Here is a 19,105-nt window from a genome sequence, read left to right as displayed (position 1 = left end):
AATTAATGGCACTTCTGATTTTTTTTTTTTCTTTTTCTCTGACATTTTTTTTGATTGAGAAAAAGTGTATCCCTTTTACTAGTCTTCTTTTGTTTATATATTCAAAGATCTCTATTAAATTCTAGAGTTTTAGTTAAGGTTACTACAATTCTACTTAATACTGTGAAATCAAGACTATGGGACATTACTTTTCCACCTCTTGATCAATGTCCAATTTTGAAATGAAGATAACGCTAATTTAATGTATTGTTTCATGGTTATTTTATCTTTTGTTCCCATGGAAACCAAACCTAAAAATAAAATGTGGGATCTAGTAGATTATAAGTGAAACCCAGAGTGTAATTATTAGTATTGATAAAATGTAAAAAATTTCCGTATCACTACCCCCAGAAATCGATGAGGTCATCGATGTAGCATTTATACAGACTGATGCAATTTTTGTGGTATTGGACCCATGACCTCAGAGCTGTAAGACAGCAATGCTATTTACTGTGCAGCATTGCCACCTGGCAGCCAACAATGGCAATAAGAAAAAGAAATATATACTGTATCAGCATATGTAGTATTACACTGATTTCATCAGAGCATGACCATATATGTATAGGAGAAATACAATACATATTTAAAAAAAAAAAAAAAAAAAATTGTCCTGAGTAAAATGTTTAAGAGATCAGATCAAAGATTTGAGTCCCAGTTAAGGGACTCACACGCACCTGGCCATCCATATGATGTAAATGAAAATTTGATTCATGAGACCAGGCCACCTTTTTCCATTGCTCAGTTCTGACAATAACATGCCTATTGTGGGCACTTTTGTTGGTGGACAGCATTGGCAGTCTGACCATTCTGCGTCTACGCAGCAAGCTGAGATGCACTTTGTGTTCTGACACCTTGCTATCATAGCCAGCATTAACTTTTTCAGCAATTTATGCTACAGTAGCTTTTCTGGGGGATCGGACCAGGTGGGCTAACCTTTGTTCCCCACGGACATAAATGAGTCTTGGGCGCCATGACCCTGTCACCGGTTGTCCTTCCTTGGACCACTTTTGGTAGGTACTAACCACTACATACCAGGAACACCCCCACAAGACCTACTGTTTTGAAGATGCTCTGAGCCAGTCATCTAGCCACCACAATTTGGCCCTTGTCAAAATTGTAATCCTTATGCTTGCCTATTTTTCCTGCTTCCAACATATCACCCCATTGACAGGTGCCAAGGTAACAAGATAATCAATGTTATTCACTTCACCTGCCAGTGTTTTAATTTTATGGCTGATTGGTGTACAGCACACAAGCAAACAGTTGATCTTTATGCCAAGGAAAGTGTATAATGCAACACAAAGGAGATCACAAAATGCAAAAAAAAAAATGTACATAAGTCTCACATTCTCCTGAATGTCACATATTTCATTGTTAGTGCCAGCGGCAAGTATAAAATTACAATAGTGTCTCTAATCTAAAAGTGCAAATTAACAATTAAAAGCTTCTCAAGTTACAGATTTTAAATCAATTTATTTAGCTCAACTTTGAAAGTGATCAGAAGAATATTCTCCTGATAATTAAAATAGAACTTAAAAAAAAAAAAAAAAAATAATAATAATAATAGCAGTGCGTGTATGCTTATAACAGTCACAGATACTGTGACCATTTTATTACAGGACTTTTAGTCACTTTCTAGATCAATTGGGTTGAAGTCTGGATCATCTTCATCATCAAGTTCTAAATCATCCAAATCTTGGAATAGAGATTCATCCACTTCAACACTGTTTCCAGCTGTAAAGTAAAAGATAATGTAAAGCATTATTTGTTATGTGCAGATGAGCACATTTTTATCAGTGCAGTTTCCCATTTCACTGTCTTATAAAATAATTGGTATCACAGTATTATACAAAATAAAGCAAACATTTACAGTGCCAAACTCTATATGTAAACAACCAGGAAATGACAATTGCTGTATTAGGGAGATGTATCAAACATACGAGAGCGATAAAGTGGAGAAGTTGCCATAGCAATCAGCTTCTAATGCTGGGTACACACTAGACGATATGTCGTCTGTTCCCACGGATCGGACAACATATCGTCCACATCGGCCAGTGTGTACCAGCTATGTCACTGACGATGCGCGCCCCCACACAGTCAGAAACATCTATCGGGCCTGCATGCATAGTCAGCGGGTGCCCCCAGCTGTCGCGCTGTGGCTCCAGGCATCGGCAGGTGTGTATGCACCCATTGTTAACAAGGTCGATACACACTAGACATCTAGTAATGTACCGGCCTTAAAAGGTGGGTACACACTAGGATGATATCGGGACGATTTGTCACATTTGAACGACAAATAGTCTACATTGTCTAGTGTGTACCCTCTATTACGACATACAAGATAGTTTGATTGACCGTGCTGCACGGTCGATCAAATTATATTGCCTGCATTAGTGCATTTCAATGAAGGATGGAACGAGCTATCGTTACTTAGTACATTAAATAGTATAGTGTGTACCAGCAATTTGTGATTGTCAAGGGGAAGGGAAAACACCCCGACCATCTGTGCCAGAAGTAATAGAATCCCAAAACTAACAAACCATTAAGAAATATTGCACATGATCCTGGACAATTTTAATTTGAGTGTAACAAGTATGAAAATGAAAGAATGATTTAAATGTATAGAGGACAGGACTGAACAGGAAATTTTGGTAGTGGAACGAACTTTCAATACAGACTAAAGTGAACAGAAGAAGTTTTAGCTAGATTTATGTGATTTTTCAAGACAGCTCTCAAGACTCATAAGCCACCTAGTGGCTGCACCTTCCTGTTTCACAACAGAATGGAGGTGTGAATAATGATCATCCTGGTATAAATATACTATAAAATGAAATCCAAACCCCAGTAACTTAATTGCACAATATTTTGAAGGCTTGAATATATACAGTATACACTTCAATGGTAGACATAACAAATGTGGTACTCAAAAGATATAAAAAAACAATTGATGTACATTACAAGATAGGGTGAAGATCATGATGGCACAGAGGTGGATTTAGTGGCTGACAATAGATTGTATGATATATGTAAGAATTTATGTGATTATTTTGTGTGTGTACTGTGTGTGCGGGTGTATAATTTTTTAAAAATAAATGGACACAACCATAATATCATTAAAGAGTTAAGATTCTTTTACATAGTTTACTCACATTTACGGGTTCACAAAGTTGTAATTTTGTATTGAACACTGACATATTAGGAAATGACTCATATATTTGGCATACAACATATACAGTATCTAATATTAAACTGAACCAGCCATTCCTAATTAAACCCATTAACGCAGGTAATTAATTTACTTGGTGGTATTGACTTTGTACCGATCTATTCACAGTTCTGAGGCTACAGTGGCAAGGGAAAGCTTACTTTATAAAGAATGGCAATGCCTTTCGCCTCCTTATAAGCATTTTAGTCGCAAAGGAGTTGGGTACACAAAAGTTAAAAGGTGTCATTATAAAAAAGGCAAATATATAGGGGAATATCAATGGCCCTTTCCTCAGTATATCATGTTGCACTGAGGAAGGGACCATTGTTTTGCACCAAAACATTTGCCTTTTTTATGATATGTGCCTGTACAATTTGCTGCATTAATGAAAAGCTCATATAAACACTGAAAAAAAAATTATTGGCAAGCAGCCTTGCCCTTCACTTATTTTGGACAATAGGAAGTCTTGGGGAGACCAAAATTTAGAAGAGTACGATCCCACCACAAATGCGATTCAAGCAAAGTTCATACTACACCAGACCTGCTTTAGACACAAAAGCTGGCATTTACTGAATAAATGCTTAACATGAGATAAAAAGCAATATGTTATTAACTGCTGATTAATGAAAAAGAAATAAATCTAGTGTATTGTAATCAGTCAATTTTGCAAAAATACTTTTTCTAAATATGTGTTCTATGGTGCTAGATCTAAATATTATGGTACAAATAAAGCAGACAGGATAATAACCTGCTCACTACAAAGAAAGCGCCATAACAAACCTTCTTCCAGGAACTTAATGTCGGAGGTATCCAAGTTATGATCTCTTTCAAATAACTGCTTTCCTGGATAAACAAAGACAAATATTTATTAAAGATCAATTAAATCTTGTAAAGCCATCGCCTATAAAGAAAAAAAAAAGTAGCATATGTTAAATAAAAAGCCAGCAAAAATTAATGGTAGTACTTTTATACAAAATCCATGATTTTACATACCAAAGAAAATGTATACAGGTTAATAACTGTAGCATAAAGTACATCCTAGCATCATTATCATAGGATAGGCAGTTTAGGAAGAATGTTTTAAATAAAACCGCTCTAAATGGTGTTAGTTGTGCTTAAATGAAGGTACAATAAAAGGAACATAAGTTAATAACATAAAAAAAAAAAATAATAATTTTTTAGTTAACACTTGTTGCATTTTTAACAGAAGCATGGAAGGAATATGAACACATGAGTAAAGGTGCCACTAGACAATCTATGTGAGCAATAACGATATCATTCATTCATAAATAGTTTGCAAATCGCTTGTAAAAAGGTCTTAATCGACCAGCGATGCGCGTGCCCGCTGGTCGTTTAGACATCTATCATCGTGCAAACATGCTGGACAATCTGACAGTATCATCAGGTTCAGCATGTTTGCTGATAATTGATGAGCCTGCACTGAACGACTGCTTGTTCAGTACAGGCTCATCACAGACTGACAAACGACTGCACGATTACAATGTCGTAATTGTGAAGTCGTTTTCAGCTCGTCTAGTGGATGGGCACCTTTAGCGTAGTAAAGCCGCATTCAATGTGATCAATTGCACAATTTAGTGAAGGCTACATGGTTGAAAGAACTTACACAATACACTGCTGCCTACAAAATGTACCATTGAAAGCCGTGAGATAGCTCATGCCAAGTTGATAATCAAAATCGAACAGAACATCTTGCCTACTCTAGCGCAGGATGGGTATGTAATATCGGCAGTCGGGATGCCTCCTGTCAAAATATCGACAAGCTGCACCCTGATGGTCGGTATCCCGACAGGGGCAAGGAAAATATACTTACACCCCTCCCTTCTGCCCATAAGCCTTCTTTTTGTAGCCCAACCCTCCCCACCCTGCACCCTAACACTCCCAGTTAGTGCCTAAACCTAAATTTCCTCCCTTCGTGCCTAACCCTTCCAAAACCTAACGCTAGCCAAGCTATGCTGCCTAAACCCAACGCTCTCCTCCTTCCCATCCCCACCGCGAGGTTAACACCTAAGAGACCTCCGACTTACCTCATTCGGGCTGGCATCTGTCTGTATTCCCGCGTCAGGATTAAGATAGGAGTCAGTATTTCGACGCCTATCTTAAGTCACGTGTCGGGCTTTCACAGTCAGGATTCATACTGGTCTGCTAACTACTTCCCCTCTATCTCAGCACTGAAGAACAAGTGGGACCATGCTATAGTGGAATGAATAACATGCAAGCTATGAAAGACTTACCAGTTAATTTACTTTTCCCTGATTGCTCCTCTTCCTTCTGTTTTTTTTTTCTAATTTCTGCTATATCAGCTTCAAAGTTCGCTTTCCAATTCAGAAAGCTTTCTATGGACACAGGAGTTCCATGGAACACAACCTAAAAGAATTAGCAGTTAGTGATGCTGAAATATTCCTGCTAATCTGTAAGAATTGTGCACTACACTATTTATTGTACAGAAAACTGTTACATCAGTTATAAAATTATTACAACTTATAAGGTCTACTACACTCATAGCGTGCCAAAGACACCACGCATAACAGGAACATTGAGAAATATCCAACAACGTGATCACTTCTTCTTTCAGCACAAATGTGCCCACAGCTCCCATGGATGTACAGTATGCAGACTGGGTGTAAATTCTTGAGAACATGGTATATACAGACATGTACAATTGTTGCCCGTTCGATACATAAAAAAATCTTCCATAAAGAGGAGTAAAGTAAATTCACTAGAGTATTGTTTCTACCATTGGTGTTGGATCAGGCATAGAGGGACAAGGAAAAACAACTAAGTAAAAAGATATTACAGATAGAAATATCAGCAATGTTACTCCAAATAACAAGACCCGATCATATACACAAATAGTTGAAAACGCACCCATATAATAAACGGCAAACAATTCTGTTAGATCTGAATCCAAGTTAAATGAACACATACGCACGGAGCAATCTAGTACATTGACAGTCCGGTCATATGAATACATTTGGATTTTTAGAAAGCATACCAAAAGAGAATTCCCTAATTACAGCACACTACTGGGAGTATTGGATAAATTTAGGCCTTCCAGCTTTACCCATTCCCATGCAGAGTGTAACTTCAGCATAACTGAACACAAGTAGCATGCTGTACATACAGGGAATGGCTTCAGACTGCACACATTGTTTAATGTAATCTTGCATAATCTAAATCTCATTTGGATTTACAGTCCTGTTAGCAATAGGGAACTAGCTACAGCACTACCACTGTTATAAACTGTAAAGCATATCTACTTCTGGAAGAAATAATGTTACTATAACCTTTCACAATCCAGCATCATCATCTTGCAAGAGAAACACTTACCTTTTCTGCTTCCTCTGCTTCTTTTTCCTTCTTTACTTTTTCCTCTTCTATTCTAGATTTTATTTGGTCTACAATTTCATTTAGTCTGTCTTGGACTGCAGACACTAGTGTAAAAATCATCACCATTCCCAAGTTCTCCTGAGCCTAGAAAAGATTGGAACAAGCATTTAACAACCCATCACGCTGATATTTCTGGATTTAACAACACCCTTTTGGCCTGCTCATTACTACCTTAGGCATGTGTAGAAAACATATTTAGTTCAATTCCCTTATTTTTTTTTAGACATTCTTACAGAAATCTCCACATTTCATTATTGTGCTCAAGACTTGTACTTACTGGCACTTTTACATATCAGGGAAAAATGGGTACTCCATGCCATTACAGAAGACTGGACAGATTTTAAGACCCATTATATACTGTACATCAATGACAAGATTTCTAGAATGGCTGCAAAAGTAGCTTTTGGTTTCAATTCAGAGCATTATTTGTTTTGCTATGTCCTCAGTGGGGTATTGTGTTAATAGGATAGCAGTACATACAGTCAGGTCCATAAATATTGGGACATTGACAGAATTTTTGTATTTTGGCCTCTATTCACCACCACAATGGCTTTGAAAAGAAACAAACAAGATGTGCTTTAACTGCAGACTTTTAGATTTAATTTGAGGGTAATTACATCCAAATCAGGTGAACGGTGTAGGAATTACAATAGTTTCTATATATGTGCCTCCCACTTTTTAAGGGGCCAAAAGTAATGGGACTATCAACTCAAAAGCTATTTCATGGACAGGTGTGGGCTATTCCCTCATTATTTCATTATCAATTAAGCAGGTAAAAGGTCTGGAGTTGATTCTAGGTGTGACATTTGCATTTGGAATCAGTTGCTGTCGACTCTCAATATGAGATACAAAGAGCTGTCACTATCAGTGAAGCAAGCCATCATTAGGCTGGAAAATCCAAACAAACCCATCAGAGAGATAGCAGAAACATTAGGTGTGGCCAAATCAACTGTTTGGAACATTCTTAAAAAGAAAGAACGCACCGGAGAGCTCAGCAACACCAAAAGACCCAGAAGACCACGGAAAACAACGGTGGTGGATGACAAAATAATTATTTCCCTGGTGAAGAAAAACCCCTTCACAACAGTTGGCCAAATCAAGAACACTCTCCAGGAGGTAGGTGTATATGTGTCAAAGTCAACAATCAAGAGAAGACTTCATAAGAGTGAATATAGAGGGTTCACCATTGGTGAGCCACAAAAACAGGAAGACCAGATTAGAGTTTGCCAAACAACATCTAAAAAAGCCATTACAGTTCTGGAACAACATCCTATGGACAGATGAGACAAAGATCAACTTGTACCAGAGTGATGGGAAGAGAAGAGTATGGAGAAGGAAAGGAACTGCTCATGATCCAAAACATACCACCTCATCAGTGAAGCATGGTGGTGGTAGTGTCATGGTGTGGGCATGTATGGCTGCCAATGGAACTGGTTCCCTTGTATTTATTGATGATGTGACTACTGACAAAAGCGGCAGAATGAATTCTGAAGTGTTTCAGGCAATATTATATGCTCATATTCAGTCAACTGCTGCAGAACTCATTGGACGGTGCTTTACAGTGCAGATGGACAATGACCCGAAGCATACTGCAAAAGCAACCAAAGAGTTTTTTAAGGCTAAAAAGTGGAATATTATGCAATGGCCAAGTCAATCCCCTGACCTGAATAAGATTGAGCATGCATTTCACTTGATGAAGACAAAACTGAAGGGAAAATGCCCCAAGAACAAGCAGGAACTGAAGACATTTGCAGTAGAGGCCTGGCAGAGCATCACCAGGGATGAAACCCAGCATCTGGTGATGACTATGCATTCCAGACTGTACTTGCCTGCAAAGGTTTTGCAACAAAGTATTAAAAAGTGAAAGTTAGATTTAGGATTGTTTAGTTTGTTCCATTACTTTAGGCCCCTTAAAAAGTGGGAAGCACATATAGAAACCGTTGTAATTCCTACACCGTTCACCTGATTTGGATGTAATTACCCTCAAATTAAATGTGAAAGTCTGCAGTTAAAGCATATCTTGTTTGTTTCATTTCAAAGCCATTGTGGTGGTGAATAGAGGCCAAAATATGAAAATTCTGTCAATGTCCCAATATTTATGGACCTGACTGTATATTCTAAACACAGCCAAACATTAAAAAATGCAGTCACATCTGTAAACACTGGCAATTATTTAGTAATGGTGAACATCGAATAGGCTGAGCAGCAGCAACAGCTGCTGCTCAGACATCAGTACAGAGGTCTTTTCTCATTTATGCATCAGACCAAACGTTCTGCTTTTATATAGCACTATATGGTTATTATATAATGCTAAATACTATATAGCACTATACAGCTACTACATAAAGCATTATATAGCTACTATATATAGTACTAAACTACTCCTAGTTTTCCCTTTACATTTCTCCATCCGCAGACATGTCGAACAGGAGCAAGAGCTTTTAGATCTAACATAAGAATATGCAGATCTAGAAAATTGGTGAAGACCTTGTATATTCCCAATAGGCTTTCCATCAGTAGCACACAGTCTGCACAGAACATTACAGAAAAGTCTAGGACATTGCACACTGTCTTTGAAGAGGACGACATTTTCTTTCTTCACATTATCAAAAGGCTTCTAGCAGTAGTACACAGGCTTAGCAGTCCTTTAAATAAAAGTCTAGGACTTACCTGTTCCTCTAATAAGGTCAGTATACCAGATGCATCAGCATCTTCAAGGTTCTCTTGAGAAACTATTTCATAAAGAGGAGCTTGGTCTGGATACGACCCCACATAAGTAAACTTTAGTGTTACTTGTACATCTGTAAAATAACATAGCGGAAAAACATTATCATAATTTTGGTCTTAAAAAGCAGCAGTTTCACAATGATTTAGTCAGAGCGACACTGATAATTGTTCACCTTACATGCCGATAGACTTCACCTGAAATTTTGTCTTTCACAAGCAGAGAATGTAGCAGAATAATTACATGAATCTTGTATGATTGCAAATTTATTGAAAAATTACAGAAAGTTATAAAGCTACTAAAGCAAACTTACTAGTTTACACAAGTTCTACAGACTACTTTAAGTCTTAGTATTTTACTATATAAATACCATTGTGACCTTTTACTTAAACAGAAATCCAAAGCAGGTCTTCTAAATGAAAGTAATTAGTTACCTAAAGCCATTAGTTAAATACAAGCTAGAAGAGCAGAGGCCAAGCCCGCACGATTCTGGCGAGATAGAAGCCAGATTTAAAAGTATCAATTAGTTTAGAGGCAAAACCAGTTGGTTTGGCCTTTAAACTAATTCCTGCTTTAAATCTAGCGACTATAGCTGGCTCCAGCAAATTGTGGGTTATTGCGTTTGGCCACTGTACTCCAAATTTATGTTCCAAAGAAAGGTGCAATTTCAGAAAATGTGTGATAAATTTATCATGCCCCTCTTGTTTTATTGGAGTTTGGCAACATATATTACTTATTCACAAATGCATTAGTCAAAATATTCAACTAGAATAGGAAAGATCACTGCTGCTTCTTATAACCATGGTGCATCAGTACAAATTATGTCAGTAACAGATGTGTCAGCACACATTGACAAGGGACAGTGCACAAATATGTCTGTGCATTCAAGGAGCGGAATTCAATTGATTACGCGGTCCGGATCTCCCGTCTAAAGTGACAGGAGATCGCGGGCCGCCATTCAGTTGCTGCCGTTCTTCGCGCTGATCGCGCCCATAGAGGTCAGGTTTAGCCGCGTAAAGCAGCTAAACCCGACCAAAGTGCTGGGCGCGATCGCGAAAAGTGATGTTTGGGCGCCCAAACATGTCACTTTTCGCACATTACAGCTCTCATCCCCCAGGGGCTGCGAGCTGAAATGTAGCGCTTGGCAGCTGATCGCGCCCGACAGGAGCAAAAATAGAATAGCTCCTTCGGGCGCGATAGGGGATGAAAACAATTGAATTCCGCCCAAGAAACGGGTTCTACACACGTACTTTCTTCTTCTTCTGCTGCTGCTTCAGATGTCACAGTGATAGAGAAACTTGATGGAGATGTAGACAACACTGAAACAAAATAAGAAATAAGAATTGTGCATGAAAATCAGGTCATGAGCAGTTCACATCAGTGTAGCACAAAGGTTGCATACATGTTAGCAAAAGGGCAACATGGTTGATGGAAACATTTCCACACATTTTCACGGATCTCAACATGAGAGATCCCCCCCTCAAAGGCTGCAGATGCAACAGCCCGTTCTACAATACAAATTGTTATAGCTATCCCACTTAAAAGTTCACTATACCTAAAAATACCTAAATATGAGAAGAATCTTGTAATAAATGTGTAAATGTTCTCATACCAAGCAGGACATGTATGCTTCAAATTGTAGTTACCAAGTAACAGACATTTTATTGGACAGTCTGACAAACAGCAGATATCGTGGCCATACACTAAAATGTGATCAGTGTATGATCACCTGATATCCGCGTTCCTACCCTGTGAAGGAACAGGTGAAGTGTTAGTAGCACTGTCTGGGCCAGCACATACATTGCCCGATGCGACCAACTTGCAGCTCACAAATTATCGGATTTGTCGGGCCATTCGGAATGTTCGACAATATGTAGTCAGTTGCGAAAATGTTCTGTAAAATTAACTGTCCAATCCGCCAAATTGTGGTATAATGGGTCATTTTATGTCAAGAGGATCAGGAGTCCCCACCTGACCATCTCCAATTTTGAGCTGCAGCCACCCCCACTTTGAGGGCTATAGTTTTGCTACGATTGCATATTGTGAACTAAATTTTTCCCAAAGTTAGTCTGACATAGATGCCACCCGCATTGTAAAATGTTATAAAAAAAAAATGGAGATGGTCAGGTGGAGAGGATCTTCAAAATTGGTCCACTTGAAATGGAATGACCCACATGTATGCACGGCATTACTAATCTGTACACGAGTAGAGTTGGAATTTTTGTTTTCGCTGCACAGGATTCAAGAGAGTCTTGTTTGTTAGTTAATATTTAAAAAGAACAAACCTAGTCTTCATTCTAGCACCCTGCGTCTGTCACAACCCTTATAGATCTTCTTTCCTGCCTGGGGTGTTTCTCTCTGCTCTGGTGCAATAAACTGCATAGATACAGACCAGAGTGTGCACCAGAGCAGAGAGCGACACCCCAGGCAGGAAAGGGGAACTGCACGGGTAGTAACAGGTGCAGGGTGCTAGAATGAACACTAAATACCATTTAGTTAACATGTAATTCAAAAAAATATATATTACTAGTGTGAAGTTAAAATATAATATGATACAAATTAAGATTAGCAAACAGATAAAGTACTTCCTCAATCACTATTATAGTTCTGAAATATTAATTGTTAGCGTTAATCATAAATCTATATCCTTTAGTACTAGAATACCACGTCTTGTCACCCCTTGATAATGCAATTCATATGGTTCAACCAACAATCTCAACCAAATGAGCAGATGTAAGTTCTGACTCCATACATGCATTGCACATGCCAGCATACACTGATTTCTGTGATGCTCCCACTTATAGGGGTATAAGACATTAGACCCGGGAAATACACAGATCTGTCAACCTAGGAATTTCATGGGTCTTAGTCTAACTCTGGTACAGAGCAAGGTTGTGGACCCGGGACTTCGACACAAGGCTACTATTCATAGCGTTCCCGCTAGGCTGTTTTAGCGGGGCGCGGCGCCCTGCCCTCCTTCTGGAGCGCCCAAGCGCCATGCCCTTAGCGCGCAGCGCCCCGCTAAAACAGCAGTCTCCACCCGCAGGTCGCAGTGTCCTGCGCGTGGGGAAATGTGCGGTGACCCGGTCACCGCCAGTAAATAGACGCCGGGTGCATGCGCCAGGCATCTATTCTTCCTTTCAGCAGCGCTTGGGGACTGCCCAGCGTGTCCGTAAGTGCCGGGCACGCCCCCAGGAGCGACGAAAAGGGGATGCGTCTTATAGACATGCCCCCTTTTCAATGGCCACACCCCCTTTTCGGGAGTGCATGCATGCCCTCTCAAGCTCCGGCGCCCTGCCAGCCGCCGGAGCTGGAGTGAACACTACTATTCATATATAGCATAAACTGGATTAAAGCGTGTTTATGGGACGAAAAAAAAAGGTTTTGGCTGTATGTGTGAAAGGTATCAGTGGTGGATTTGAGTACACAGTGGGAAGAATGCCCAGCTTAGCTATAGATGCTGTCTAGGATAACTGCCTCCCTACAGTGCTTTGTATTCTAACTTTGTCCATGGAATAACAGCTGTGGTATGTTTTGCGCTATAAATAACTAAATTTGTGCTATAAAAGCATAGGGTGCAATTCAATTCAGTGCGATTTGAATAGCGCCAGGAAGGAGTTCCCAGAGCTATTCAATTATCCCCATCGCGCTCTGCACTTAAGTCGGGAGATGCAGTTTATTGTGCCTTAAGCCGGGTGTTTAGTCACTGTAACGTGCATTCCCCAACATAAGTTCCAGCCACGATGCTGTTAATGCATGCGCCAAGCCCAAAAACAGCATAACGGCCCTGGTTTAGTCGAATTTCTACTCACACCTCAGAAGGGTGCAAGCAGAAATCCTCTAGTCGTGGTTGACAGCACGGCCAACTGAATAGCTCCAGGAACTCATTCCAGGCACTATTCAACATCGCATGGAGCTTCCCCCATAGTGGTGGTAAAGCAAATGAAGTAATTCCAACAATGTTGAATTATTACATATGCATACTGTTCAACTAGAATCTGGATAAAGGATATTTCAGTGACATTTCATTTATTAATAGTGTTAACAGTCCAACATGTAATTAGAATAGGTGCATTCCCATGTCATAAAAAGTCTGAAGTCCGATAAAAATAAAGCACTAAGAAGCCTCAACTTTAAATGTTGGGGCTGGTTGGTTAATAGCCTGGCAGCTGCTTTTTGTACCATCTGCATGATTTGTCAGATTTTCCTTCAGATATGAATATAATTTTTAAAATCGTTATTGTGCAGATCTGAAGGAATATCTGACCGTGTGTATGCACCATAAAACGCACTGAGTGGAGCAAAAAAAAAAAAAAGTTTTGAAAACCATAACAATAAAAACAAAGGCAAATTAATACCCGAGCAAGTCCACAGATATTGGAAACAATCTGACTAGTTTACATGCCTTGTACAAGTGATAAAATAATAGCACACACGTGTAACACTAGTGACTATGAGACAAGTTTACTTTTGTTTTCTGAAGTGATATAACAATTCCTGAACAGAAATTAAATGAAGCTTAAATTACTCCACTAGATGTAGCATCAGCCTAAATGTTGTAATGAAATACGGTCAGCTGTGAGTCCCCAGGGGATTTAGTCCAAATCCCAGCAAATGGGATGCCGGCGCTTAGAATACCAAAAGGTAAGTACAGGGAGGTTTAGACACTAAGGAAGGAGGATAGGTTTAGGCAGCAGAGAGGGAGGGTTAGGATACTTACCTGCAGGTGTCGGTATCTTAACCATGTCAGGATGCCGGCATCAGGATTTTGACAGCGGGATCCCGTACCCAACCCAAGAACAAATTAAATGATTTATGCTAAAATTAGTCACTGCAATTAAGTGTGCCATACTGACTGATGATCTACTGATAATGTCCAGAAACAAATGACAAAGCATAGAATGTCCTATATTATTCTGTTCTGGTCCATCTATTTTAAGCCAATATTGAGCACTAGATACTGGTTATTTAGTTGAATCCTAACATTATCAAAACGCAGAATAATGTTCATTTTAGCACCCTGCGCCTGTCACAACCAATGCAGTTCCTCTTTGCAATCTGGGGTGTCGCTCTCTACTCTGGTGCTTCTAGCTCACTGATGCAACAAACTTCTAATATACAGACCAGTGTGTGCTAGAAGCACCAGAGCAGAGAGTGACATCCCAGGCAGGACTCATTTTCTCATTTTAAAATATCCACAGGTGGAGTAATTATGCCACTTGTAATTCTGTGAGGATACCTGGAAAACATGCACTATTGGGGTCCTGAGGACCCAGTTTTAGAACCTGTGATTTAGATGATGGGAGAACTTTTGCATATGAAAGACTAAGACAATAACAGTGATTTTTTTACTTAGTTGTTCCAGTTTTTTGTTTAAGTGCATAAATAATGCCATCAATGTGTGTAATGATGAGCTATGATGTTGCTGCACTCCTATCAATGAATGCAGAGGACTCATCGGGGAATACAGCAGCTGCCAGCTACGGTGCAAAGGGAGGAAACACGTATTATTACACGCGGCACCCGCGTTACCCTTATCCGCACTGTCGGGGTATATCAGGTGAGCAGCACAGGGGGTGACAGCCACACTATACAAAACATCAGGGTCCCAGGTCCCCGGACGCAGTGATAGATGCCGGCAGCGAGTCAGTGGCCCGAAATAGAGCGGAGGTGGCCCCACATCACACCGCTCCCTGCAGGGGAGCAGGCAGCACCGGGAACGGTGTATATGGGGAGGCAGCGGAGCTGCTCACCTGTGAAGGAGTCGGCGTAAATAGACTCCAGAGCCTCTAGCTCGTTGCGCTGTTCCTCTGCGTAGTCCGTCATGGCTGGCCGGCCATGGAGCGGGCACACGGGCTGCTGCTCGGCGTGGTGCGGCCTCCCCGGTGCCGGGTCCTGGCTGTGACTGTACAGCTGCCGGCCACGCTTAGAGAAAGGGCGACCGCTCTGTCATTGATTACTCTTGCCTAGTCCTCCGCCTCCTCACGCCCCGGCTGCACGCAGCGCCGTGTAGATCGTTACAGCTGCGAGCGTGGGCTGTGTCACACTGGCGACTGCCTGCTAACAGTACCACCACCGCTCATTACCATCCTCCTCCGTTGTACGTGATGTAGTAGACAAAAAAGTACAGGGCAGGCGTGCTATTGATTAGTTAAGTCTTAAACGGCGCTCCTGATGATGTCATAATAAAGCACCGCATCGCATGTGCTACAGCAGTGGATAGATCCCCTTCAGTTTTTGTACCCTGACGTCATCAGTTACTGCTGCCTAGTAATGGTAGTGAATATATCCCCTTCAATAGATGTACCCTGACATCATCAGTAATGGTAGCGAATATATCCCCTTCAGTATTTGTACCCTGACGTCATCAGTTACTGTACGTCATTAGTTACTATCCACCTGGCTATAGAGGAGGAATAGAGTAATAGCTAGAGTGTACAAAATGATTTCAAAACAGTGATGGTGACCACCTGATGTTATCTAGTTATGACATTGATGGCAGAGAACCAATAGTTACCCACCATTGATGGATGAGTGGGAGACAATTTTTTTTCCCTTAGCAGGATAGAGCTTAGCCCCACCCCCTGGTGGCCACTTAGGCTGCCCCCATTTTTTATTGACCCGTCGTCAGGGCCGGTGCAAAGTTTCTTGGCACCCTACGCATTTCTTCAGCCTTACGCCCCCACGCCCACCCCCACCCTCGATAGCTACACAAGCCCTTATACAGTGCCCCATTGCATAAAAGGCACTACTACTGTGAACACTGCATAAGGGGCACTACTATTGTGGGCATTTTATCAGGGGCACTACTACTGTGGGCATGGGATGAGGGGCACTACTACTGTGGGCATTACATGAGGAGCACTACTACTGCAGTCATTGCATAAGGAGCATTTCTACTGTGAGCATTATGTGTAAGGGGCACTACTACTATGGGCATTATGTGTAAGGGGCACTACTGTTGGTATTGCATAAAAGTCACTACTACAGGCATTGTATGAGGGGCACTACTACTGTGGGTATTTTGAGGGGCACTATTACTGTGGGCATTTATTAAGGGGCACTACTACTATGGGCATTGTATCAGGGGAATTACTACTGTCAGCATTGTATAAGGGGCACTACTACTGTGGGCACTGAATAAGGGAAACTACTACTTGCATGAGTGGTACTACTACTGCTGTGGGCATTGTATGAGGAGCACTACTGCTGTGGCCAGTATATGAGGGGAACTACTACTGTGGCCATTGCATAAAAGGCACTACTACTGTGGCCATTGCATAAAAGGCACTACTACTGTGAGCATTGCATAAGGGGCACTACTACTATGAGCATGCATAAGGGACACTACTACTGTGGGCATGGCATGAGGGGCACTACTACTGCGGGCATGGCATGAGGGGCACAACTACTGTGGGCATTGCAATAAAAGCACTACTACTGTGAGCTTTATGTGTAAGGGGCACTACTACTGTGGGCATTATGTGTAAGGGGCACTACTACTGTTGGCATTGCATAAAAGGCACTACTACTGTGGGCAGTATGAGGGGCACAGCAGATATTGAATAGGGGCACTGCTGTGGGCTTTTTGTTTATGGGGCACTACTGTGAGCATTATGTGTAAGGGGCATTATCACTGTGAGCATTGTATAAGGGGTACTACTACTGTGGGCTTTGTATAAGGGGAACTACCACTGTGGGCATTGTATAAGGGGTACTATTACTAAGGGCATTGCATGAGGGTATTACTACTGTGGGCATTGTATGAGGGGCACTACTACTGTGGGTATTACATAAAGGGCACAACTAATGTGTGCATTTTATCAGGAGCACTACTAATGCGGGCATTTCATGAGGGGCACTACTACTGTGGGCATTGCATAAGGGACACTACTAGCATGAAAGGCAGTACTACTGTGAGCATTGCATGTGGTGCGCCTACTACTGTGGGCATTATATGAGGGGCACTACTACTGTGGCCATTCCATAAGAGTCACTACTACTGTGAGCATTTCATAAGGGGCACTACTACTATGGGCATGCATAAGGGGCACTAGTACTGTGGGCATTTTATCAGGGGCACTACCATTGTGGGCATTATATGAGGTGCACTACTACTGTGAGCATTATGTGTAAGGGGCACTACTACTATGGACATTGCATGAGGGCAGTACTACTGTGGGCATTGTATGAAGGGCACTACTACTGTTGGTATTGCATAAAGGGCACTACTAATGTGGGCATTTTATCAGGGGCACTACTAATGTAGGCATTGCATGAGGGGCAGTACTACTGTGGGCATTGCATAAGGGACACTACTACTTGCATGAAAGGCAGTACTACTGTGAGCATTGTATGTGGTGCGCCTACTACTGTGGGCATTATATGAGGAGCACTACTACTGTGGCCATTCCATAAGAGTCACTACTACTGTGAGCATTTCATAAGGGGCACTACTACTATGGGCATGCATAAGGGGCACTAGTACTGTGGGCATTTTATCAGGGGCACTACTATTGTGGGCATTATATGAGTTGCACTGCTACTGTGGGCATTATATGAGGAGCACTACTACTGTGGGCATTGCATAAGGAGCATTACTACTGTAAGCATTATGTTTAAGGGGCACTACTAGTGTGGGCATTATGTGTAAGGGGCATGACTACTCTGGGCATTGCATGAGGGGCACTACCACTGTGGGCATTATGAGGGGCACTACTATAGCAGGAATTGAATAAGGGGATCTACTACTGTGAGGAAGACCTACCGGTCGAAAAGCATTGGTGGAGGGGATCCCTATGTATCCATTGGACAGAGAGAATTACACATGTTTCGGAGGCGAATGCGACTCACCCGGATTCACCACTCTGCCCTTCATACCTTCAAGTGTGCCTTTCTCTATAAAGGGCACTACTACTGTGGGCATTGCATAAGGGACACTACTACTGTGGGCATTATATCAGAGGCACTACTAATGTGGGTATGGCATAAGGAGCACTACTACTGTGAGCATTATGTGTAGGGGGCACTACTACTGTGGGCATGTGTTGGGGGCACTACTACTGTTGGCATTGCATAAAAGGCACTACTACTGTGGGCATTGCATGAGGGGCATTACTATTGGGGGCATTATATGAGGGGCACTACTACTGTAAACATTGCATAAGAGGCACTACTTCTGTGGGCATTGCATAAGGGGCACTACTACTGTGGGCCTTTTATCAGGGGCAATAGTACTGTGGGCATTGCATGAGAGGCACTACTACTATGGACACTACATGAGGAGCACTACTACTGCGGTCATTGCATAAGGAGCACTACTGTGAGCATTATGTGTATGGTGCACTACTACTGTGATCATTATGTGTAAAGGGCACTACTACTGTGGGCAGGCGCGCCAAGAGCAACGCGGGGTCCGAGTGAAGGGGGCATGGCCTAATCTTGGGAGGCATGGCCACGCCCCCTTAAGGGAAAAAATAATAAAAATAATATTTTTGCAGTTGCCCTGGGGAGGGGGGCGCTATGAGCTCCCTGAGCCCAGCGCATAGCCAGTGGGGGGCATGATCAGTGTCATCACTCCTCCCACAGAAATAAGAGACTGCTGCGGCAGCTACTTAGCAGCCATGAGTAGTCTGTGTGTAGCGTGTGCTGGGCTGTACACACTCCTTCCCCCCTCTCAGCACCCCTGACTGTGGGCATTGCATAAGGAGCACTACTACTGTGGGCAT

At 41.6% G+C, this 19,105-nt stretch overlaps 1 protein-coding gene across 1 annotated transcript; it reads right to left on the bottom strand.

The window, feature by feature from the left end:
- Nucleotides 1-1,308: 1,308 nt before the first annotated feature.
- Nucleotides 1,309-15,580, bottom strand: RWDD1 (RWD domain containing 1). The gene is made up of 7 exons (XM_088480994.1): nucleotides 15,131-15,580; nucleotides 10,628-10,696; nucleotides 9,323-9,453; nucleotides 6,593-6,736; nucleotides 5,497-5,629; nucleotides 4,025-4,087; nucleotides 1,309-1,773 (listed from the first exon to the last, which is right to left on the bottom strand). Exons 1-7 carry the CDS (start codon nucleotides 15,201-15,203, stop codon nucleotides 1,664-1,666), a joined length of 723 nt encoding a protein of 240 aa, XP_088337120.1. The 5' UTR covers nucleotides 15,204-15,580; the 3' UTR covers nucleotides 1,309-1,663.
- Between the last annotated feature and the right edge of the window lie 3,525 nt (nucleotides 15,581-19,105).

Source organism: Taudactylus pleione, unplaced genomic scaffold, assembly GCF_031769625.1.
Source record: "Taudactylus pleione unplaced genomic scaffold, aTauple2 ptg000259l, whole genome shotgun sequence".
NCBI classification, from domain to species: domain Eukaryota; kingdom Metazoa; phylum Chordata; class Amphibia; order Anura; family Myobatrachidae; genus Taudactylus; species Taudactylus pleione.
This window is presented reverse-complemented; position numbering and strand designations above follow the sequence as displayed.